The sequence below is a fragment of the Manis pentadactyla genome, chromosome 9 (assembly GCF_030020395.1).
Source record: "Manis pentadactyla isolate mManPen7 chromosome 9, mManPen7.hap1, whole genome shotgun sequence".
In the NCBI taxonomy this organism is placed as follows: domain Eukaryota; kingdom Metazoa; phylum Chordata; class Mammalia; order Pholidota; family Manidae; genus Manis; species Manis pentadactyla.
The window spans coordinates 67206079-67231850 of NC_080027.1; the positions used below are offsets into that span (position 1 = coordinate 67206079).

At 36.7% G+C, this 25772-nt stretch overlaps 1 protein-coding gene across 1 annotated transcript in view; it reads left to right on the forward strand.

The window, feature by feature from the left end:
- Nucleotides 1-2724: 2724 nt before the first annotated feature.
- The window catches only part of ANO3 (anoctamin 3), a 286329-nt gene continuing 263281 nt past the window's right edge, over nt 2725-25772 (forward strand). Inside the window, exon 1 of the mRNA XM_057507518.1 lies at nt 2725-2981. Coding sequence (XP_057363501.1) covers nt 2936-2981 — 46 coding nt within the window. The 5' untranslated portion in view covers nt 2725-2935. The remainder of the gene's footprint in view (nt 2982-25772) is intronic.

Sequence of the window (25772 nt, forward strand, 5' to 3'; positions counted from 1 at the left end):
ACAGGTGGTGAGCTGTGGGAGGGAGAATGCAGCAGAAACCTCAACAAGAAAAAAAAGAAAAGCCAGGGTCCATGACTGAAAAAGGAAAAATTGGAAATGTAGAAAAGACTGATATGGGGGGAATTTAAAGATAAATGCATACCTGTATATAGAAAGTATGAGCATGAAAAAAATGTAGAGGTATTAAAAAACCTTAATCCAAATTTGTTATTCTGGACCCAGTCTTTATTTTTTTTTCTATTTTGAAAATCATAGTCAAGATCACACTATATATATATGATATTAACCATTCCCCCTCACTGAATATTATATAAAATATTTTCTCAACACTAAAGTTTGAAGCAAGAAGTTTGAAACCAAAAATAAAAAAAAGATCAGTTTAACCTTCCCTAATGAGACTAACCCTCATTTCTAAATTTTCCAGAGTGGAATTGTCAGTATCAAAATATTTCCTTTTATCAGATCATAGGAAGATTTATTTTCAGGAAGGTCTCTGTTCAAACCTCTCTTCCTGCATTCACCACTTCCAAACACACACATTCTTTCTTTACACACACACACACACACACACACACACACACACACACACGCACACACAGCTTTTTCTTCTCTTTGCATTGCCTTTCCTATAAAGCAGATGGTGCTTGAAATTTCCTAGGCTCTTCACAAAGCTGTTCCTCTAGCAACCTTCCTTAAGAGACTGATTTTAAAACAAGTAGAGATGTTCTTTGAGTCTCCTACTAGTCAACCTGTCAGTCCATCCTAAAGTATTTCTAATTAAAAGTAATAAACTTTATGAATAAATAATTTAATCATAGCTACACTACAAAGGTTAGGGTACAGGGGTATTAGAAATAATGTCAAACTCCTCTCTTTTTGGGGAAAGAAACAATTTCTAATGAAGTTCAAATTCTTAACTGATTCCTAGCTCCAGCACATACATCTTTGCCTCCTGCTGGGTTGCAGTTGGAGAAAACCAGGCACTAGCTGAAAGAAGAGGTTCTAGGAAATTAAAAATTTTACCTCTGTCAGGAAGTGTAGAGTAGAACCAGAAGCTTTTAATTCTTTCAGCTGTTCCTCCTGGTCATGAACTGAATTAATGCTCACATTTCAAAAATATTCCTGATTCTAATCCCAGTGATTTACTACTCCTAATTTAATCCTCACCTGTGAGGATTGGGTTTTGTTAGCAACCAAGAGTTTAGTTGTATTAGAATTTTAACTGCAAATGAACAAAACATTAAAAAATAATCCTCAGACAAGGCAGTTATTGCTCTGGGTTTCCTCTTCCCTAAAATATCTGTAAAATGAACTTTTATGGAGATACTCTGTGAAGTTAGTTCTAGATCTTCAGTTGGAAATAAACTCACAATGAATTCATTCTTCAAAACCAAGTATTTCTTCAGTGTCTACATACTGAATACTCTTGCTGAATACTCAACATTGCCCTTCTGGAAGGACCATTATCCTTCACTTAAAAAAGCTGGCATATTCTTTGCTCGGCCTCCCACTGACAGTGGACTCCAATTTCTTGTTTCATATGACTGTAGGTCCAGTCACTGCAAACTCAAGAGAGACTGAGTCACAACCACCAGGTTAAGCCTGGACAAACTATAAAATAGCATGAAGAAAAATAAATTGTAGCTTCAAACTGGTTTGCTGTGCAGCCATATATAGCTGGAATGTCTGTTCGCAGTATATTTCCTTTACTGCCCTTTTATCATTTACGGCAGGTGAAATCAAAGAGATGGTAGTCATTCAGCCTATTTGAGGTTTTGAAATTTTTGAAATCTCTGCATCTTTCTCCTTTTATTAAGCCTTTATTTCTATCTTTCACTGATTCTGAGTTGATCTCACAAACCTTGGAAACTCAGGAAACCACTGACTTTTGCTGTGTGTCTCTTTAGTAGTATGTTACATCTTCAGGAGAAGCTCGCTTAGCTAGGTTTGGATGAGGCAGCAGTGGTAAGAGGAAAAGACACTGTACTGAAAAATGTGTTGAGCCGGCTCCTGAACCTATTTTTGGTGGCTGCTGTTTGGCCCCCCAAAAGTTAGTTTCCCCTCTTTGAGTATCAGGTGCCTTTATTCCTTGTTCTTGGTTTATGTGATTGTAAGATTTCTTTGTTGTTCTGGGCCTCAGTTTCATTTATAATATTATAATAATAATATTCTACCTACTTTAGAGGGCTTTTATGATGATTAAATTAAGCATCATTGGTAGTGTTTTTTTAGCACCTGCTATCCAGTAGGTAAAAAAGGGTCCAGTGTCATATGTGATTCAAGTTCCCAATAGCTGAAGTACGAGAGAACTGGTGTAGCATGCTAGAAATGTAACCTGGTTTATCTAATAAAACCATTTCACTGGGTAAGTGGAGGTCATCGGTATGTTGCATATTCAAGTTTAAGAGGGAAAGACAAAGGTGTCTGCACCAGCCGTCAAATTCCTCTCAGCGCAGACCAACTTTATTTACCCTTTCGTGAGTGCCAGTGTTTAGAGACCACTCTTAGGAAGCTAATGCTTCTGCCCAGATGTAATAACCAATATCTAAACCTGAAAAGAGGGAATTACTAGTGCCTCTAGAGATATGCTCGGATTTATGTGTAGTCGCTAAGAAAAGTCTTCACTTCTGCGCAGCCCGGGAGCAACGCCCACCCACACTGCGGCACTGGACACCCGCCGCATGCAGGGTTATTCCGCGAGTAGCCGCTAAGGGGAGCCGGACGCTGGGCCGCCCCCCTAACCCCGCGTTGCCATGACAACGGAGGCGCGCTGCCTCGGGAGCGAAGCGCTGGCTAAAGCAGGTGTCGGATTGCAGCGCGCTCGCGGAGGCTCGGGGATTGCGTGGAGCCTGGAAGCCTCTCAGAGAGCCTGACTACTGTTCCTCCACCTCCCTCTCGGACAGCTTCTTAACCGGCGGGGCTGCACTGAGTGAAAATGGTACACCATTCAGGCTCGATTCAGTCTTTTAAACAGCAAAAAGGTCAGTGGGAATCTTGGTCCCCCCTCCCTGCGGGTGTCACGTTCCCCTCTGCATACCCTTGCAGTTGTGTAGGAGCATCCTTTCCAGGTTAATGCGATGCAGAGGTGGAGAACTCTGTGAAGTTTTTTTTTTTTTAAATGCCTCGTCACTCTGAATCAGAATGAGTTTGATTTCTGAGCCTCCGCATGGTCCCTGGGAGAAGCGGAATTCGTCATTTAAGGGATTTGATTTAATGTATATCTCTGCTAAGACCGTTTCACTCAATGCACTGCAGCTTTGTAGGGGTTGTCCTAACACCCCGATAGTGCTCTGAGGTTTGAAGACAGAGATACTGGATCATGTTTGCCCCAATCTGTGATTCAAATGGCTAAAAAGCTTCACATAAGCATATCTCCATATTTGAGATACTTTTACACAATCCTAGGATAAGTGAATTTTGGAAGAGTCCAGAAGTTGGCCTGTTGAATGGGCCACACCACTTTGTTGGGAAACTCAATTTTGCCCTTGTTCTTTGCTTGGTTCTGGGTTTCAGGTTTTTGTTATTGTTGGTAGGTTCCTCTCCTAGGGGCTTTTGCATTCTCTCTCTTAGCTTCTCTTTCAAGTTTCTGACTGGACTCAAGGATAAGAGTTTGTATGCTTATAGTCAAATCAAGAAGTTTTGCCAGTTATTCTCACTCTTTGTTACTTCTTATTTTGTTTAAAAGGCTTTTTATAGAGCACATTATTTATAGGCATAGTCCTAGTTTTCTGGAATTTGTCCAAAAAATATGTATTAAACACCATAATTGCCATTTCATTGAGTTAATAATGGTAATTATGCCACAGTTTGACCATATGGTACATAAGATATGTAAATTCTGGAAGGATACATTTGCTCATTCAAAGTGAAGTAAATATTTGCTTAAACATTCCTACTTTCTGCCTGCCCTCCCCACCAAGTTACAGATAGACAGAGACAGAGATTTTTTTTTCAGTCGACAGTTGTTCCTATGTAGATCTTTGACTTGTTTTTTTGAAGAAAAAACTGGATGGACACATCAGAGATAATTTAGTAGGGATATCTGGATTAGGTAGAATACTGGACTGAGTTTCAAATTTCATAATTTTATGCTTTGTTCAAGTCTGGGCTCTTCAGTTTTTTTCAAAAATATGTTGAAATTAAGAGTAGGGTAAAACTGAGAGTGTCAGGGTGTTTAAGAAATTCAGTCAGTATACAATTCCACTTCAAACCTAAATGTTGCAAAGAAAATCAAATTGCTTTAAGAAGTTGTGCTCTCTTTAATCATTATTTTAAACTCATGTGGACTTTCAGAAGGAAGACAAAGATTATAGGAACTTTGCACCAGCTTAATGCAATTAATATCCTCCTCTGATGCATGGATATGGCTGACTGGTTTCTGGGAACTGGAACTTTGAAATGGACCCCCCACAACTTATTATATCTGGATTCATACTGTGTTTTTAAAAGCAAATAATTGACAAAAAAAACCTGTCAAGTTTAGGATCAACTGCCATTGTTCCAAGAGAGTGATACAAAAATTATTCAAGTCCTGGCATTTCCTTGTTTCCTTTATGAAGTATCACGAGCCATTTATTTTCGAGTATCCCTTTGCTTTTTGGCATACAAGGCAACTTTAGCATAAGGAGACTATGGAAAGGAGGAGGTATAGGAAAGAAAGCATTGTTAAAGTGGTTCTACTTAATTGCTTCTTAACTCTGAATAGGCATTCCAAAAACATATACCAAACTGAGGATTAGTATTTTAATTTTTCAAAGAGGAAGAAGCAAAATAATATTCTAGATGCTTTTGGATCAAGGAGCCATGAGACAGAAAACTTTTAGGGGTGCTTTGCACCATATCATTAACCTGAAAACTGCACATTAACGTGGAGAAAATTCTGCACTGGAACTCTGGAGTCCTATCTTCTAAGTTTGCCTTTGTAACAAGCTGAAAAACCTTGGATATGAAGTGTTTAACTCCTTTGGACTTGATTTTATATATAATATTAAAATATTGAACTCCTAAACCCTGTGGCCTTTTCTATCTCTCTTCCTGTGTTCTATTGGAAGAGAAGGTGGCAAAGTGAAAGCAGAGATGATTTCTTCAGGGCCAGGTAAAAAGGAAAGCCCATACCTTTTAGTTTACTTTAGGAAATCATTTAGCCAAGAAAACCAGTTAATGGGAATTGTTTTTTCTTAATCAAGTGAGATCAATGCCTTCTTTAACATTTTGATTTCAACTTTATAATACCTAGAAATAGCCTGAGTATCCAGAAAACACTATTATTATAAGACTTTAAAAATTTTCACCATCAGCTTATTTATTTCTGAAGTTCCAAGGGTAAATTGAGTGTATTATGCTTACAGACAACTGGGAGTGTGTGTTTGCCTTCGCCATGGAACATATTGGAGGAACACATTAGCTGGCAAATCAGCCAGCTAATTTCTGGTGAAAAGCCAATTGTGATTCCTAGCCTGGTTTGCTTTATTTCAACTGATTTAGGACAGATTCATGTGTCATACAAGAGTGGGCGAGAAAAGGACAATGTTAGTTCTGGCTTTTAGTGGCTGTTATTTACCAATACAGCTCATAAGACTTTCAGGGAAACCATAGGTCACATCAAACAACAGCCTGTCCCCAAAAGCTTGGGCTTAATGGGTATAGCTGAAGCTGTTAAGTGATTAATCATTATACTAAAGGATATTTCATTAAACATAAAAAAAGAGTGTTCTTAATGATTTTACAGAATTAAATATTTCCTACTCAAGTAATTTAATATCAATCTTTACACTAACATAGGATTTGCAGACTGCAAAGCATTTTTGTTCTCTTTTTCTTAAGATGAATTGGGCCATTTACAGATGGGCGATTGCAGGTGTGCACTTGTAAAGCCTCAGCAGTCCTCCTCCTTTTTGCCCACTCCCTCCTTCACAATACCAAAAAGGGACAGTGTTAGGGAAAACACCTAGTTTCAGAATCTATGATATCCATTGTTTAGGCCTCCTTTTCTCCTCAGTGATATCTTTAGCATCTAGAACCTTCCTAAACTCTTAACCTGCTGAAACCAGAAAAAAATCTGAAGCCATTTATACATTGGCAGAAATGCATTCACACATATCAATTAAGTCTCCTTGGCATCGTAACATTAAGAAGAGAAGATATGGCTTCTTGTTAAGTAATTTCTAGCTAAAAATGAGAAAAAAAGAAGAGGGAAGGTATTTTAGGGTCAGAAATAATACTTCTTTCAGGCTGGTACTGAATATCAAACTGGATGAACAGAAAGGATCACATGTCTAATCTAATTAAGAGCCCTTCACATATTCTGCTCTGTCCCTTAATTTTGACCCTCCCTTTTTGTCTGTCCACAGGGGCTTCACTAGAATTTACAACTCTATTTCCCCATCTTCCAGTCAGGGCAAACCACACTATGAAAAGAAAACACATATGTCTAGGATCATATCTCTAAAAATCCTGCATCATCAAATGACTCAAAGGAATTACTGTGTTTTATGAAGTAAGAAGTTTTGATATTTAAAATGGTGACTTTGAAATAGCAAAATTAGTATATATTATGTGATAATACAATTCCTCTACTTAGTAATAAGGAGAAGTGATAAAGTTTAAAAGAAATTCCATCCAAAGTAATTACAATTTAAAAATGTATTTAAAACTATTTGGAAGTTCCATTATCCAAAACATCACATTTCTTGAGGATTCTAGAAAGCTGAAAGTTTGATTTGAAACAGATTTAATGTTATACTCTGCACATGGATATTACTAAAAAAAAATTAAGGGTTGATGATTATAAATCAACTTAACCAAAAGAAACCAAATGACAGAAAACCTCAGCCTTTTTCTGTTATGACTTCAGTATTATATAATTGTGCAGATGTGAGAAAATATTAACATAAATGTGATTAGAAATAATAATGATGAAAAGAGTATTGAATTGAAGTTCCCTGAGACTGAACACTGTCACTGTCTCTGTAGTTTGGATATTTACTTTTTTCTGAGCTATATGTTTCTTCTCCAAAATTTTGGTGTGATAAACCCCACCTCTCAGAATTGTAGTGAAGGATAAGAATAACAACAAACACAGAGGCAGCAGAATATCCTGTATGGTTGCTGCAACTACCCATTGTCCCCAGAGCTTAGAAGTACAGTGCAGTATTTCACACTCACTGAAGCTTCAGTAGTTACATATATTATTTTCCCTATTTTTAAGTTGAGAGAATTGAGGTTTACATGTTCTATGCATTGTCAAGTTAACTCTCAATGAATGGTAGAGCTAGGGTTTGAACATAGCCCTCCCTGACTCCAAAGGCCTCCTTTCTAACTGCTCTACATTCCACAAGGGAGCCTACTTGCTGCAGGGTGTTTGGAGAAGAGAAAAAAATTTAAGGTGTTTTTAAAGCATCTTATTCCCCTGAGATTTCCACCACAGCTGCCTATAGCTTGTTCCCTTGCTCTGCCTCTTTGCATAAAACACCAAAGTTCAAAGTAGAGTTCTGTGATTTCCTAGCTCAATCATGGGTAGCTCACTGTCCTTTCTGTGGCCTTAGTAAAATGAAAACTTTAGATAGAATAATCTCAATAATCCCTTCTGACTCTACAGTTCATCAGAAGTTACAGAAGTATGAAATCATATTCTAAATTTAGCAGCACATCAGTATAGCCAACCTAGCTGTTCATTCAATTATTGCCTTTCCCCCTAAATTGCACTGCAGAGTAGCAATTACTCTAAACTCCTGTTGGTTTCAACCCAACAGTCATATAAGAAGCCTGCACTAGATGCAGGATCAGGTTCACCAAAACATCAGTCTTCATAATCACATCCTTACTATAACTGAGATGCAGGTGGTCATGGCGGAGAGGAATTCTCTGTGGGTAAAATTGGGTGGACATGAAAGTACGTTGCTGAAAGTATTTTGCAAATGCACTGTATTAGTTGCGGTACAATTTTATCATTAATGTAGACAGTTTCCATAAAGTTATTAGGCTGACCAAAAGGCATCTCCTGAAAATAACTCCTAAAATTGTATATATGTTACATTTGGCTTTCAAGCTTTATTAATGGCTTTTGAAGGTAGGGAGGGGCTTGGCTACTTGCAAATATACCCATAAAGTCTCATTTAAACGCCCTCAATCACAGGTATCCTGAACAATTTCTCTCATCTATTTTTAGCTAATTTCCCTCAGCTATCAGATATGAGTTTCCCAAATTGTCATGATATAAAGAATTGCTTGGAGTTCTTGTTAAAAATGCAAATTCTTCAGTACTTTCAGACTTCCAGAATCTCCTTTCCAGGAGTGTTCTTATCAAACATGCATCATATGGGATTCTTAAAACTGAGTTAATTTGAGAGTCAGTTGAGAAAATAACAAGTAAATATGTAACCACCAAATAAGATAATGAATTTAAATAGAGGGACTCTAGTAAGTTGTAAATAGATGTTACTATTAGAGGCAAACAATATAGATTTTAGATACATTTTGCTTTATACATGTATTTAGTACTATGAAAATATGAATTTAGTGATTCTAATATTAACTATAATCTCCCAGTCCTTCCTTTTCAAGGTTTGATGAAGTTCCTAAATGGGAGTAATTAGTTATTGGACTTCTGGGGAAGAGCTCTAAGTCTTTGTTTCTTCATGTTCTTTCATGACCCTTGTAAATATCCCAAATGCTGGCAATTATTTATCTTTGCTTCAGTTATTTTAGTTCCTATTTTTTACTGTATAACTTTTTATAAAAGAAGAGAATTTGATAAATATTCTCTCTTTGTGAAATATCTCAGAATGGCTTTTAAAACAGAAAATACATGGTAAAAGTTTATAGTTCTTCTTGATTTATGTTATAGGGAAGATGTGTGTTGAGTTTGTGTATGTGTTTTTTAAAATAATTCACCCTTATAATGTAAAGTCACCATCATAATTTAAAGTCATTGTGACAAATTGCAAAATAAGCAGCAGAGATAAGAAATCTTCCAGAGTTGTGTTTGATTCATAAGACAATTACATAGCAAGTGATCAGAGGAGAGCTAACTAATTTCAGTGGATTTCAGTTTCCTTAGTTATGAAATCAGAATAATAATGCTATTATTAAATGTTTATTCTTTGCTAGATACAGTTTAAAGCATTTTGCTTGCAAGTAACCCAGTTAATCTTCACTAAAAAAGAAGCTGCTGTAATTTTATAGAGAAGGAAACTGAAGGAGAGAAAAATTAAGCCAGTTCAAGGCCACCCAGCTAGGTGTGGTGGACCTGAGATACCTATTTGGCAGGTAGAAATGTCATGAGGATTAGCAATTCTGTACACTTAGTTCCTTCTACAGTGATTAGTTTATAGTGGGCTCAATGTTTGGTAACTAATAACTCCAAATAAGTGAGATTAAAAATTGCCCACTCAACCAGCATAGGTTGCACCAACATTTCCCAATTCATTTCTTAAATGATTCTCTCAAAGTTTCATTAGATGAAAATATTCAACTTTTTTCCTTCTAGGTAAAATGAATTTAATTTACTAATATTAGCTCAATTTAGACATATTCAAAAGACATAAAAAAGTATTTTAGCTGTGAACTGGTGGATCTCATAGACAGAGTGGTACACTTGTAGCTGGTGGTACACTTGCAATCTACTTGCCTAAAATTACCTTGTGCACACACTGAGTAGTTTCATCAGCATTATCAACATGGGTCAGTCTCAGTCTTCTAATAAGAAAGACAAATGGTCACAAACTTGAGTGGAGTAGTCAGGCATCTTGGATTCAAACTATGCTCCCAGATGATTTGCTATATATGATTGTATTATCTCTGCCATAATTTTTGCTTCTTGAAATTCCCTTTTTCTCGTGTATAAATTGGGGCTGACAATGTTGTTTGAGGAGGCCTGTTATAGTGCATGCTAAAAAATAATGACACATAACCAATATACCTCTTTTTCCTAAGGGTTTCAGCCTTGGCCAAGTTCATTATGGATTCAGTGAGACTGAGAAGTGACAGTGGAATGTTCTTGGGGTAAAAGGGTTTATATCTGGCTTTATTCACCTGGCAGTAGGTTGAGCACTAGAATCACATCTGCATCCAGCAGTTTGCAGGTCGATAATCCACCTCCATCTATGCCTCTGCCCAGAGCACTGGGCCGAGCTCTCTATATAGTGCAATAATAGTTTATTGCCTAAAGGTGTGGAAGCAGTAGCCTAGCAACAGACCGATTACATCAACGGGTGGTTTAAATTCAGTGAGGATCCTGGCCATAGGAACCCCAACTTCCCCACAGGGTCAGATAAGAATCCTGGCTATAGGAACTTCCATTTTCCCCACACTAACTCTCCTCTTTCCCTTTTGCTACTTTTTTTTTCTGATCTCAAAGAGTTCTAAGACATTCCAATATGCTTATGCTTGCAGTATAAATGTACCTACAAAACAGATCAGGAAAAGTCAGATTTAACACACTTTCCTTGCAGTTCAGTACTTACGCTGATTTTTTTTTTTTTTTGAATCATGGCATATCTGTGTATTTCAACATAACAAGGGTTTAAATGTAGAAAACAAAATTACCTAAAAATAATCCACATGCATTGTTAATCTCCGACTTTGCATTTATTCTGATGTAACAGTAAATTTTTATTTTTTATGATCTGTTGTTACACTTATAAAAATTACAAAGCAATATTATCCATGAGATGAAAGTATAAAAAATGATGACTAAAAGGAATTTTATTTAGATAGGGTTCTAATTAAATCTTTCTCTTCACCATATTTTATTCCTGCTATAATATGAGACAAAAAGATTTAGGATGTCAGTCACTGAAAGTGGATAGAAAAATTAGGAGTAAAATAGTAAATTCAAATTTCCTACTGAGAAGAATACTTTTAAAATACTGCCTTTGGTATAATGCCTCCTTTGGGCCACTGATATTTTGAATGATGCTTCTCTATTTCTTACACATTGCTCCAAGATGAGTGAGTTGGTGGTATGCACCACATTGAACAGCTTGCAGTTAGTCATAACTCTTACCAGATGTGAAGAAATCACCCACTCAGAGACATGTGTGTCCATTTAGGTTCCATTACTCTATAGAATTTAAATCAAGGATAGCAGTTACTTTAGCATATAGTCCATATAAACTCATGTTTTGCAAAACTTATTTTATATGCTCTAAGGAATCTATATAATGATATAACTAACAATGAGTGTATCCAGAAGGATATTCTGTCTAAATATAAAGTTTAAAACATAATTCTTATAATTTTCCTCATATATCCTGAGACCTGCATTGTTCTAGAGTACCACTCTGTCTTAAAAAATGACTTGATTGGATATTAAAAAGTGAAAAAAAATGGATGGGGAGTTTCTGAACATTCCTCTGCTTCAGACCTAGTGTTGGAAGAAGAAAATCTTGCCACCAACTGGAAATGTTGCAATCAAGGTTTTCTTTGAAATTACTTGATATTCCTTCCATCAACCCAAGATAAAAATCCTTCTGTGAATGGTACCTAACAGATATAAAACATAATATATTTGAATTTTATTTCTGCCAGAAATATTTTGTCAGATTTAAATCTGTTCTTCAGCTTCGCAGTAAGTGAAAAGATGTTATTATGTGTTTATTGAACACTTTTTAAAATGCCTGTCTTAAAACCATGGAGTATTTGTAATTTAACTTACTGTATGTGACTCATCACTGTGGGCTTGACTTGCATTCTCATCTAATTCTCTCTAAAACCCATCAAAGAAGGTACTATTAGCTTCACAGATAAGGAAATTGAGGTGCAGTGTGACAAGTAGTTTATCTAGTAATATGAGTGTTTAGCAGAGCTGGAATTTGAACCAGCATTAGAGTAGTATAACTTGTTCTCTAAAACTATATTAGTTTTATCAATGTAGGCAATAGGAGCTGATAATGGCCAGAACCTACTGTATCGGCCAATGTGCTGGCTATTGTATACATGTAATATCACATAATTCTTATATTAGCACTTTGAGGCAAAAATATATTTTATGGATAAAGAAATAGACTGAGAAGTTATATAAGTTGCATGTGGCCACATAGCTAATAAGTGGCAAACCTGGGATAAAATCCTTAGCACACATAACATGGTGGGGGGTGCATGGGGAAGGCAATATAGCACAGAAAAGACAAGTAGTGACTCTACAGCATTTTACTACGCTGATGGACAGTGACTGTAATGGGGTATGTGGCGGGGACTTGATAATGGGGGGAATCTAGTAACCACAATGTTGCTCATGTGATTGTATATTGATGATACCAAAATTTAAAAAATATCCTATGGATTTATCTGTGCACCATGAGATACATTATGCTTAGGAATAGTAGCTTGTTTCTGCCATTAGTCATCCTAAAAAACTAGATTAGGAAAAATAGCTTATTGATGAATAGTTATATAGTTATATTGAACACTCTGGGTTGTAGTCTTTGTATGTCATGCAAAGTGGAGATATTATGGGCTCCTGTGAAAGTGAGTCAGGCAAGGTACAATAGAGATATCAACAAAGAGTCCTTCAGAGGTTTTTTTACAGTTTATATCTCACTTTTGATAGGATGGCCACAATCTGTAAGATTTTATTACCATCTCAGAAATACTACCTTCCAATCTCATGCTATTCTAAACCTAGAAATTCATTTCTGAGAATACCCAGTCCCCTTTAGTCACATATTCTCCCTACCCTTTCAAATCCATACTTGATGTTTGTTATGCTATTTCACCTGCATATGAATATTGAATGTGTACTGGAATATGTACACTGGGAGGGGAAATGACAGGGGCCAGGGATCATGATGTGGCTTACCCTAAGCTCCATAGTATGTGTTTTTGCAAGTACTTATTGAATATCTGCTACATTCCAGGCACTATGCTAAACACTAAAAATACAGCAGTTAATAAAATTTGACGTCTGCTGAGGAAATCCTGCTGAAATTTATGTTTCTTTCCATTGATACTCATGGTATTTCAACATAGAGCAATCTCTTACCAGTCATTTTTATTGAAGAAATAACTGGCTGTCATCAGTTTAGATACCAGCTTTTGTGATAAAATGATCTTGTGATCAAGGAATCACTTAAACTTTTTAAAGCAAGCAAACAGCTTTAAGAACAGCTGTAGTCAGCCCTATCCTTGGGAGCTGATCAAGCATTGAGATCCAAAATATACAGCCCATATTAATGTTTTGGAAGTATTTTTAATAAAATTTATAGTGTCTAATTTTTACAAGGAGGTAATATAAGATAGTAGTTGCATAGAGAAGTTCAGATTTTTATCTGTTACTAGCTGTCATTGCTGAAACTACAAAAATTCTCTAAAACTTGACTCTTATCTGTAACATAACACCAGCCTCATATGATTTCCATATGAAATATGATGATAAAAATAAAACAATTAGGACAATTTCTAATGACTTACAAAGTGCTTGCCACAGAGTTGACAGTCAATAAATATTAACTATAGTGGGGTTAGCCTTTCTTGATCATCATAAATATGAATCCAATGATGATGAATAAACAACAGATATTTATTTGGTATCTAGCAAGTGCAAATGCAGTATTGATGCTATAGAGCAGAGCAGGCATATGTCTGTGTTCCAAATGATTATGCCCTTCTTTTGTCTCAGAAAAAAACAGACTTCAGAATATTTCCTCACATGGCACTCTCAGGACAGAGTTCATGTGGAATGAAATCTTTTTTGTGAAACTTATTATAGCATCCAGAATTCAAATCTACCTATTTTCATGGTGAAAACTAGTCAATGCCACTTCTTCCTTTACACTCTCTTACTAGAATGTGGTCTGCCCATATCAATCTCTTAAGAACAATGTGGTGCATGTCTCTACCATTTATTAGTACTTGTGAGAGTAAGGAGATAAAGGTAAACATAGCAGGGGATCAGAGAAAAAATCAAAAAATGTTTGGATTATATTTTATGATGTATTTATGACAATAACCCAGGTATTGCTTACTTTATCCTGAAAGTCCAGGTATTGTTTGGTTTACTTGAAAACTAGTAGATTGTACAACACGTTGTACAACATCTTATATTCTACAGGGAGTAAGAAATGGGTCCCAGGCTGAAAGATGTTGATATGATTTATCGCAGTTCCCTCTTTGCCTGCACATTGAGTACTAGTTGCAGACATGAAGAAAAAAGGTGTAAATGCTCTCCCTGCTCAGAAACATCCCCTTCAAAATATATCACTCATTTCATCTTTAATTCCATGTCTTCTTTCTCTACTTAAAATGTGACTTAGTTTGTAATATTTTTTTTCCTTTTCTTTCCTCCTTGTGTTATTCTATCCCTGATTCTGAAACAAACATAAATTCCAAATCATCACCACTTAAGTATATTTTTCCTTAAATATTCTACAAAGCAAGATATGGTATACACAAGTAACTAAGCATTATTTATAATCATTATAATACTAATTTTTTTTTTGTCAAATAGGCATTTTCTCAGGTATAAGTAAGGGTTAGAAAATATTAAACCTTTAATATTGTGAAAGGCAAATGACATTCCTTCAAGAACCTCTGAATCATCTTTAAGGCCACACTCCTACTTTACTAGGCATTGTGGAAGAAAGATACAAGGAATTTAGAAAAAATCAGAAGGGATCTCTACTCTGCAAGATCTGACATTCCTATCTGGGTAGGAGACTGCTGGGCAAACATAGGTAACAGTGTCATGTGGTAATATTGATGGGATGTACACCAGGTGGCATAGTAATATGGGAGATAGAACCTAATCTGAGGAAGTGGTTTTCAGAAGTGTATGGTTGCTCTTATAAAATTATTGAATTTTTGCTTCTTTCCCTTTATTTCAAAAGTTGTTACCAAAGAGGGCCTGTGGTTGTTAATGTAAGCACAGGGATTTATGAGAGTCCTTGAAAGAAGTAATGAACTTATTATTATTGTAGTGGATTCTTATGTTAATAAGAAATAGTTTAAGTGATTTAACTTAGATGCATTACTAGTTACTCCCAACTCAAACAAGATAATTTATTTTTATTTATAGCATACAATTAATCTTTAATCTGTTCATTTTAGTCCCACAGTTACACAATTACCTTAACATAGCTTAGAGTTTGACCCTTGAAGCTGAGCTTTAAGATAACATTCATAATTTAAAATAAAAATTTAGATATTCCTTCTGACCTAAATGGAAATGTATAGTTCTAATAATGTACACTTGTACAGTTGTTTATTGTGTATAACATCTTAAAAAAGTATGTGGATCATGCAGTATTCACATGTGCCCCAAGTACATGGACTTCCTGTTATATTTTAACTAGCATTTCCCAGTTTACTCAAGCAAATGGTACAATTTGGCAGGAACCCCTACTCACTGATAAGAGCCATGTAAGAAATAAGGATTGTTTTAAAGATACTATTGAGCCAGTGAAGAAAGAATCTCCCTTGGTGTTGGCAAGAGCCCTGATAGCAGCAGAACCTAATAGTTAAGCACAGTTACCTTTCTGGTAAAGGAGAAATATTTCTGTGGCAATGCCCACTTCCATTTAAACTTCATTAGTCTGAAAGAAAGAGGAAGGGGAGATGGGACAGAAGGAGAAGAGACAAGAGAGGAAGGGTAGAGGGGAAAAACAAAGCAAGAACAAAAAACAAAACAAAACAGACAGACCTGTGTGGACAAGCTGCAGAAGCAATCAAAATTTAGAAGCCAGTCCACTGTTGATAGCAAGAACCCAGTTTTCAAACTTCTTTACAAGGACTGTGGGAAAGAGTAAAAGACATGCCCATTCCTCTTTAGGAAGCATGAGTGAGACTAATCAGCAAAGGATGCCCATTAACATTGGAGTGGTGTGGTGGGTCCTGTGTAAGTGTAGACCTGTGACCTGCTGGTCTAGCTAGGACCCGTTACCAACTCCAGCTATTTATCAAGTCTAAGTAGCCAGCATAGTGGGAATTATATTTGTGCAATTATATTTACACATGGCCTAAATTAACTTTTTTTCTAATTTTCAAATAACACATTATCATTGTAGAAGATTTGGAAAAACAATTAAAGTTATTATATTTTAAAATTGTTCCTGCTAAAATATTCCACATTTTCTAAAATAATTAGATTCTGATTTTCTAGTTTATCATTTATTTAGACTTAATTTTATGTTTAGGTGCATCCATGTTCAGTATTTTTTACAAGGTTCACATTTTTTAGTTTTATATATTTTGATCAATCTCTCAATAGAAAGTACAATTATGTGATCTTTTTTCTGGGAAATACACAGATATATGTGATGGAGTACATTTTCTTGATACCTTCATGTGTGATGAAAACATTTTCACAATAGAATATTTAAGACAGAAATAGTTTTTCCTAATTATTATAACTTCTTTATAATCCTGTGTAATTCAGAATGTACTCTGAAAGAGGAATCTAAAGTCAATCCAATGTTCTCTTTATTTGGGGTTAGCTGTTTCTGCCTAAATTCTTATTGATTTTCTCTATTGATAGTATTCAAATTCCCCAAAATTTGGCTGATTATTGAATCTTTCTATTGTTTCTGGCTGTTATATTGGGAAACATTTTGAGTTGTGGAGTATATCTTTTTTAGTCCACAGAATTTAGAAACTGTCTCATAATAATGAACTGTCAGAATAGTAGGGCTCCCCTCATTTGTTACCCACCACTCAAGGATTACTATCCCTTGATGCCTAATCTCTAGGGTCTCGCAAACAGTTGTTTCGGGTGGAAGGTATATGCCATCTTAAACTATTCAATCTTGGCCAGGTGGAACTATACAGCTACTGTGTCTGTGGGTGTGTATGTATGAATGTGTATACTATATATAATACATATACATATATAATTATATGTACACACATATATGTCCTTATATAAATGCATATGTCAAAATTAACTATATAAGTAACGTATGTCTTTTATATTTAATTATAAAGTATAAATTGTATAAATTAAAATATGCATAATTTAATATCAAATAATTTTTATTCTGTTTAGCATCCTATTCTTGATTTATGACTGCAAATTTTTTTTTCTAATGCAGTCAGGTTTTATTTCCTTCTTCCTTCCCTCTTTTTTTTAAAAATTTTATTTTGGTGTCATTAATCTACAATTACATGAAAGACATTATGTTTACCAGGCTCCCCCCTTCACCAAGTCCCCCCCACATCCCTGTTCACAGTCACTGTCCATCAACATAGTAAGATGCTGTAACATCACTACTTGTCTTCTCTGTGTTGCACAGCCCTCCCTGTGCTCCCCCCACACTATACATACTAATTGTAATGCCCCTTTCTTTTTTTCCCACCCTTATCCTTCCCTTCCCAACAGTCTTCCCCAGTCCCTTTCCCTTTGGTAACTATTAGTCCATTCTTGGGTTCTGTGCTTCTGCTGCTATTTTGTTCCTTCAGTTTTCTTTTGTTCTTATACTCCACAGGTGAGTGAAATCATTTGCTACTTGTCTTTCTCCACCTGGCTTATTTCACTGAGCATAATACCCTCTAGCTCCATCCATGTTGTTGCGAATGGTAGGATTTGTTTTTTTCTTATGGCTGACTAATATTCCATTGTGTATATGTACCACTTCCTCTTTATGCATTCATCTACTGATGGACATTTAGGTTGCTTCCATATCTTGGCTATTGTAAATAGTGCAGTGACAAACATAGGAGTGCATCTGTCTTTTTCAAACTGGAGTGCTGCATTCTTGGGGTAATTTCCTAGAAGTGGAATTCCTGGGTCAAATGGTATTTCTATTTTGAGCATTTTGAGGAACCTCCATACTGCTTTTCACAATGGTTGAACTAATTTACATTCCCATCAGCAGTGTAGGAGGGTTCCCCTTTCTCCACAACCTCCCCAACATTTGTTGTTGTTTGTCTTTTGGATGGTAGCCATCCTTACTGGTGTGAGATGATATCTCATTGTGGTTTTAATTTGCATTTCTCTGATGACAAGCGATGTGGAGCATCTTTTCATGTGTCTGTTGGCCATCTGAATTTCTTCTTTAAAAACTGTCTATTCAGTGCCTCTGCCCATATTTTAATTGGGTTTTTTGCTTTTTGTTTTTTTTGGTGTGTGAGCTCTTTATATATTTTGGGTGTCAACCTTCTATCGGATCTGTTATTTACGAATATATTCTCCCATACTGTAGGATACCTTTTTGTTCTATTGATGGTGTCCTTTGCTGTACAGAAGCTTTTCATCTTGATATAGTCCCATTTGTTCATTTTTGTGTTTGTTTCCCTTGCCCAGAGAGATATGTTCAAGAAGAGGTCACTCATGTTTATGTCTAAGAGATTTTTGCCTATGATTTTTTCTAACTGTTTTATGGTTTCAAGACTTACATTCAAGTCTTTGATCCATTTCGAATTTACTTTTGTGTATGGGGTTAGACAGTGATCCAGTTTCATTCTCTTACATGTAGCTGTCCAGTTTTGCCAGCACCATCTGTTGAAGAGACTGTCATTTCCCCATTGTATGTCCATGGCCCCTTTATCGAATATTAGTTGACCATATATGTTTGGGTTAATGCTTGGAGTCTCTATTCTGTTCATTGGTCTGTGGCTCTGTTCTTGTGCCAGTACCAAATTGTCTTGATTACTGTGGCTTTGTAGTAGAGCTTGAAGTTGGGGAGTGAGATCCCCCCCACTTTATTCTTCCTTCTCAGGATTGCTTTAGCTATTCGGGGTCTTTGGTGTTTCCATATGAATTTTAGAACTATTTGTTCCAGTTCATTGAAGAATGCTGTTGGTAGTTTGATAGGGATTGCATCGAATTTGTATATTGCTTTGGGTAGGATGGCCATTTTGACAATATTAATTCTTCCTAGCCAGGAGCATGGGATGAGTTTCCATTTGTTAGTGACCTCTTTAATTTCTCTGAAGAGTGTCATGTAGTTTTCAGGGTATAGGTCTTTCACTTCCTTGGTTAGGTTTATTCCTAAGTATTTTATTCTTTTTGATGCTATTGTGAATGAAATTGTCTTCCTGATTTCTCTTTCTATTAGTTTATTGTTAGTGTATAGGAAAGCCACAGATTTCTGAGTGTTAATTTTGCATCCTGCAACTTTGCTGAATTCTGATATTAGCTCTAGTAGTTTCAGAGTGGAGTCTTTAGGGTTTTTTATGTACAATATCATGTCATCTGCAAATAGTGACAGTTTAACTTCTTCTTTACCAATCTGGATTCCTTGTATTTCTTTGTTTTGTCTAATTACCATGGCTAGGACTTCCAGTACTATGTTGAATAACAGTGGGGATAGTGGGCATCCCTGTCTTGTTCCTGATCGCAGAGGAAAAGCTTTCAGCTTCTCGTTGTTCAGTATGATGTTGGCTGTGGGTTTCTCATATATGGCCTATATTATGTTGAGGTACTTGCCCTCTATACCCATTTTGTTGAGAGTTTTTATCATGAATGGATGTTGAATTTTATTGAATGCTTTTTCAGCATCTATGGAGATGATCATGTGGTTTTTGTCTTTCTTTTTGTTGATGTGGTGGATGATGTTGATGGATTTTCAAATGTTGTACCATCCCTGCATCACTGGGAAGAATCCCACTTGGTCATGGTGTATGATCCTTTTGATGTATTTTTGAATTTGGTTTGCTAATATTATGTTGAGTATTTTTGCATCTACATTCATCAGGGATATTGTTCTGTAATCTTCTTTTTTGTTGGGGTCTTTGCCTAATTTTGGTGTTAGGGTGATATTGGCTTCATAGAATGAGTTTTGGAGTATTCCCTCCTCTTCTATTTTTTTGGAAAACTTTATGGAGAATGGGTATTATGTCTTCTCTGTAAGTCTGATAAAATTCTGAGGTCAATCCATCTGGCCCGGGGGTTTTGTTCTTTTGTAGTTTTTTGATTACCGCTTCAATTTCGTTGCTGGTAATTGGTCTGTTTAGATTTTCTGTTTCTTTCTGGGTCAGTCTTGGAAGTTGTATTTTTCTAGGAAGTTGTCCATTTCTCCTAGGTTTCCCAGCTTGTTAGCATATAGGTTTTCATAGTATTCTCTAATAATTCATTATATTTCTGTGGGGTGTGTCGTGATTTTTCCTTTCTCATTTCTGATACTGTTGATTTGTGTTGGCTCTCTGTTCCTCTTAATAAGTCTGGCTAGAGGCTTATCTATTTTGTTTATTTTCTCAAAGAACCAGCTCTTGGTTTCATTGATTTTTGCTATTGTTTTATTCTCAATTTTATTTATTTCTTCTCTCATCTTTCTTATGTCCCTCCTTCTGCTGACCTTAGGCCTCATTTGTTTTTCTTTTTCTAATTTCAGTAATTGTGACATTAGACCATTCATTTTGGATTGTTCTTCCTTCTTAAATATGCCTGGATTGCTATATACTTTCCTCTTAAGACTGCTTTTGCTGTATCCCACAGAAGTTGGGGCTTAGTGTTGTTGTTGTCGTTTGTTTCCATATATTGCTGGATCTCCATTTTGATTTGGTCTTTGATCCATTGATTATTTAGGAGCGTGTTGTTAAGCCTCCATGTGTTTGTGAGCCTTTTTGCTTTCTTTGTACAGGTTATTTCTAATTTTATGCCTTTGTGGTCTGAAAAGTTGGATGGTAGGATTTCAATCTTTTGGAATTTACTGAGTCTCTTTTTGTGGCCTAGTATGTGGTCTATTCTGGAGAATGTTCCATGTGCTCTTGAGAAGAATGTGTATCCTGTTGCTTTTGGGTGTAGAGTTATGTAGATGTCTATAAGGTCCATCTGTTCTAGTGTGTTGTTCAGTGCCTTTGTGTCCTTACTTATTTTCTGTCTGGTGGATCTGTCCTTTGGAGTGAGTGGTGTGTTAAAGTCTCCCAGAATGAATGCATTGCATTCTATTTCCTCCTTAATTCTGTTAGTATTTGTTTCACATATGTTGGTGCTCCTGTATTGCGTGCATATATATTTATAATGGTTATGTCCTCTTGTTGGACTGAGCCCTTTATCATTATGTAATGTCCTTCTTATCTTTTGTTACTTTCTTTATTTTGAAGTCTATTTTGTCTGATACTAGTATTGCAACACCTGCTTTTTTCTCTCTGTTGTTTGCATGAAGTATCTTTTTCCATCCCTTGACTTTAAGTCTGTGCATGTCTTTAGGTTTGAGGTGAGTCTCTTGTAAGCAGCATATGGATGGGTCTTGCTTTTTTATCCATTCTGTTACTCTGTGTCTTTTGATTGGTGCATTCAGTCCATTTACATCTAGGGTGATTATTGAAAGGTATGTATGTATTGCCATTGCAGGTTTTAAGTTTGTGGTTACCAAAGGTTCAAGGTTAGCTTCTTTATTATCTGACTGTCTAATTTAACTTGCTTATTGAGCTATTATAAACATGGTCTGATGATTCTTTATTTCTCTCCCTTCTCCTCCCTTCTTCATATGTTGGGTGTTTTGTTCTGTGCTCTTTTTAGGAGTGCTCCCATCTATAGCAGTCCCTGTAAGATGCCCTGTAGAGGTGGTTTGTGGGAGGCAAATTCCCACAACTTTTGCTTGCCTGGGAATTGTTTAATCCTTCTTTCATATTTAAATGATAATCATGCTGGATACAGTATTCTTGGTTCGAGGCCCTTCTGTTTCATTGCATTAAGTATATCATGCTATTCTCTTCTGGCCTGTAGGGTTTCTGTTGAGAAGTCTGATGATAGCCTGATGGGTTTTCTTTTGTAGGTGACCTTTTTTTCTCTCTGGCTGCCTTTAATACTTTGTCCTTGTCTTTGATCTCGGCCATTTTAATTATTATGTGTCTTGGTGTTGCCCTCCTTGGATCCCTTGTCATGGGAGTTCTTGTACCTCTGTGGTCTGAAAGACCATTTCCTCCCCTAATTTGGAGAAGTTTTCAGCAATTATTTCTTCAAAGACACTTTCTATCCCTTTTTCTCTTTCTTCTTCTTCTGGTACCCCTATAATGCGGATATTGTTCCATTTCGAATGTTCACACAGTTCTCTTAAAATTCTTTCATTCCTGGAGATCCTTTTATCTCTCTCTGCATCAGCTTCTCTGCATTCCTGTTCTCTGTTTTCTAGTCCATTAATGGTCTCTTGCATCTCGTCCATTCTGTTTTTGAAGTCTTCCAGAGCTTGTTTTGTTTCTGTATTCTCCCTCCTTAGTGCTTGCATATTTCTCTGCAAGTCCATCAGTATGGTTATGACTTTTGTTTTGAATTCTTTTTCAGGAAGACTGGTTAAATCTATATCCCCCGGTTCCTTCTCAGGGGAAGATGTAGAAGATGTCGAAGCTGTTTGGGTTAGTCTTGTCTGGATCAAATTTTTTTGCCTTTTCGTGTTGATAGGTGCAGTGGAGTGCTATTGACGGGTCTATCTGCTGGGAGAGTCAAGTCTCTTTCCACTTGGCTCCTGGCCTTTCTTTACTGGGACAACTGCGACCCCTAGTGGCTTGTGTTGGGCAATTGCGTGTAGACTGGGTCTTTGTATCTTGCCCGACCGGTATGGAGGAAGCTCCCTTGCTGAGGGCATGGCCAGCCTCAGGCTGCTGCTCTGCCATGGCGGGGCCCCGGAGGGGTAATGGACGGGGGGCTGTTTGGCGTTTACCTCCATGAGGGGTCTCAGAGCTGTTGTCCAGGGGGTTGGTGCGCCCGAAGTTCCCTGGAATTTCCAGCTGCTGGACTGTGACCCGGGATGCTTCCGTCCAGCTGTGCAGTCCCTGTCCCTTTAAGACTTTCAAAAAGCACTCACTTTTCTTTGTCACAGGGGTGCCGGCTTCAGGACCTGCTCACAGGTCTTCCTGTCCTGCTTCCCTAGTTTCCAGCACCCCATGCATGCACTGTGTCTGCGCTCTGGTGCGGATGGCTAGGGCTGGGTGTTTAGCAGTCCTGGGTTCCCTCTCTCTCCCCGCTCCAACTCCTCTCCTCTCGCCAGGAGCTGGGGTGAGGGGCACACGGGTCCTGCTGGACCACAGCTTGTATCTTACCCCCTTTGCGAGGCTCTGGGTTCTCACCGGTGTGGATGTAGCCTGGCTGTTGTCCTGTGTTTTCTGGTCTCTCTTTTAGGGATAGTTGTATTTGTTGTATTTTCAAAAATATATATGTTTTTGGGAGGAGATTCCCACTGTCCTACTCATGCCGCCATCTTGGCTCTGCCCTGACTACAAATTTTTAAACATTTTTTAATCTCAGAAAAATGTAATGACTTATTTTTGCTTTTCACAAGATTTTTTCCTCCCCACTCCTGCTTTTTTTTTTTTTAGCATACTACATTGCTTTTGTTACCTCCTAGTTCTTTTATATTATATATGGTTTCTCTCTTTCACTTTGAAGACTTTCTTAAATATCCATGGATCCCTGGCATACTTCATTACAGGAAGATAAGATAGGAGAGGAGATACAGTCAATTCCTGTTTAAGATTGTGGTAGATGTAGGACATATAAATGGTGCTGGCATTTTAGGGGGAAAACAATGTGAGGAGACTGAAGCTATCATTTTTATTAAGTAGATTCTCATTTAATCTCAGTTCATTCCTGTACCTCATGTAATCCCTTTGAGGTAGGGGAGGGTACTTGGCTGATAACTCTCTAGGTATCACCCAGCTTTCCATGGTGAGCATGTGGAGAAAAGACAGCCCATGTGCACTGTTGGAAATGTAAATTGGTGCAGCCACTATGGGAAATAGTATGAAGTTTCCTCAAAAAAAATTAAAAATAGAGATACCATAGGACACAGCAGTTTCACTTCAGAGTATTTATCTGAAAACCAATAACTTGAAAATATATATGCGCCCCTCCCCTCCCTGTTCCCTGCAGCATTATTCACAATAGCCAAAACATGGAAGCTATCTAAGTGTCTGCTGAAGGATGGATGAAGGATGGGTGCTGAAAGAAAATGTGATACACAATGGAATATTATTCAATCATAAAAAAGAAACTTTTGCCACTTGCAACCACATGAATGGACCTTGAGGGCATTGTACTAAGTGAAGTACGTCAGACAGAGAATGACAAATACTATATGATGTCACTTATATGTAGAATCTTAAAACAAACATACACACATACACCCAAGCACATAGGTACAGAGAAGAGATTGGTGGTTGCCAGAGGCAGGATGTGCAGAATGGGGAAAATGGGTAAAGGGGGTCAAAAGGTACAAACTTCCAGTTATATAGTAAGTCATGGGGTACAGCATGGTGACTACAGTTAATAATGGATATTGTATATTTGAAAGTTGCTAAGAGAATAGATCTTAAAAATTCTCATCACAGGAAAAATTGTGTAACTATGTATTGTGACAGATGTTAGCTAGACTTATTGTGATGATCATTTTGCATATATTGAAATATTAAATTGTTATTTTCTACATTTGAAACTAATTATGTCTCAATAGAAAAGAGAGAAGATCCTGCATTAGGTGTGTAGATGCATCTTCACCCTTAAATTTTGTGCTATTGAGCTTCATATTCATCATGTGACTACATTTTATATTTGTTTGTCAGAAGCCAGAAGAGGCCAGTTTAATTTAATTTGAGGGCTGGTTTAACCATATCAGAAGTCAGTGCTTACAGTCTGGATAATGTAAAGCTATTCTTTGAAATAAGAGGTATCCAGGTTCTTAATGAATATTTGGTAAGAGTTCTATTGTCTCAGGTTTTAAGGCCCATGGGCGCTTTTTGTGATTTGTATTTGCAGAAGTTTGGGATATATTAGGTTTATTTTTCATTTCAAATACATGATGACATTTTGTTGTTGCAGGCTCCATCCTATACTGCAGAACAAAAGGCAACTGCTCTTTGAAGAGTCCTATTCTTTTGATATAATGGCTGTAATAAAACATAATTGCATTTAACGCAAAATATGACTTAACTGCCTTTTGTAATATAAATGGTGCAATTGTAATGATTTATTTGAACCATTGCTGTTTATGCTTCTCTCTTATGAGAGTCAGGCAAAAAGAGTAGAGAACGTTTGCAATAAACACTTAAAATGAAAGGGATTGCAATTAGGCTTCTGGCGTCAGCTGCCAACTTTGGTGCTTGCTGCCCTCATGATTTAGAAGGTAATGTTTCTGAAAATATTGTTCCAAGTACTTTAAGCATGTCCCAGGTAGCACAGTAGGATCCACTTATAAAACTGTCAGTAAATATTCATCTTTAGTCCTTTGACACTTCAATTTATTTTTGCAAGAACTCCCTATTTCTTTAAGACATTCATTTCCTCTCCATAGTTGTGTTCTGGATCTGCCTGTGGGTGGTGAGCCCTGTGCCAGATTTTTATAAAATACCTTTTTTTCTCCCTTCCTTTTACATATCTTCATTAGAATTTAGCTGAACAGTTGCCAATTCCTTTTTTCTTATAATCAGTGCCAGATTCAAAGATCCAGGACAGTTAACACAAGTGTGTAGTAATCTCTTCATTTACCATCCCCTCCTTTGCATAGGAGTTTTTCATATGAGGATGATAATTAAATGTGACTCAGATTGCAGCTTCTATCACTAATGCCCGTGAAAGAAATTTCTCATTGACCATGGCCATGGATCTTGAGTCAAATTGCAGACTCACATTATTTTTCTGATAGTGCTCCAGGATTCCACAATCAATCATTCGAAATAATTTTGCCATTTTTTGCTTTGAAACAAAATCATGGTAAATACTTTGTGTGCCTACTGTGCATTACTCTGCTTGGAGTTTTGTTTATCTTAATAGAATTCTCACAATAGCTGTACAAGGTAGATTGTGTTTTTCCATCATCCTGCAATCTACCTTGGAAATTGAGGCTCTGAATATTTAAGTAATTTAAGTTCAGATTGTTCTTTCTGAACTCTAAAACAGCTATTCCTGA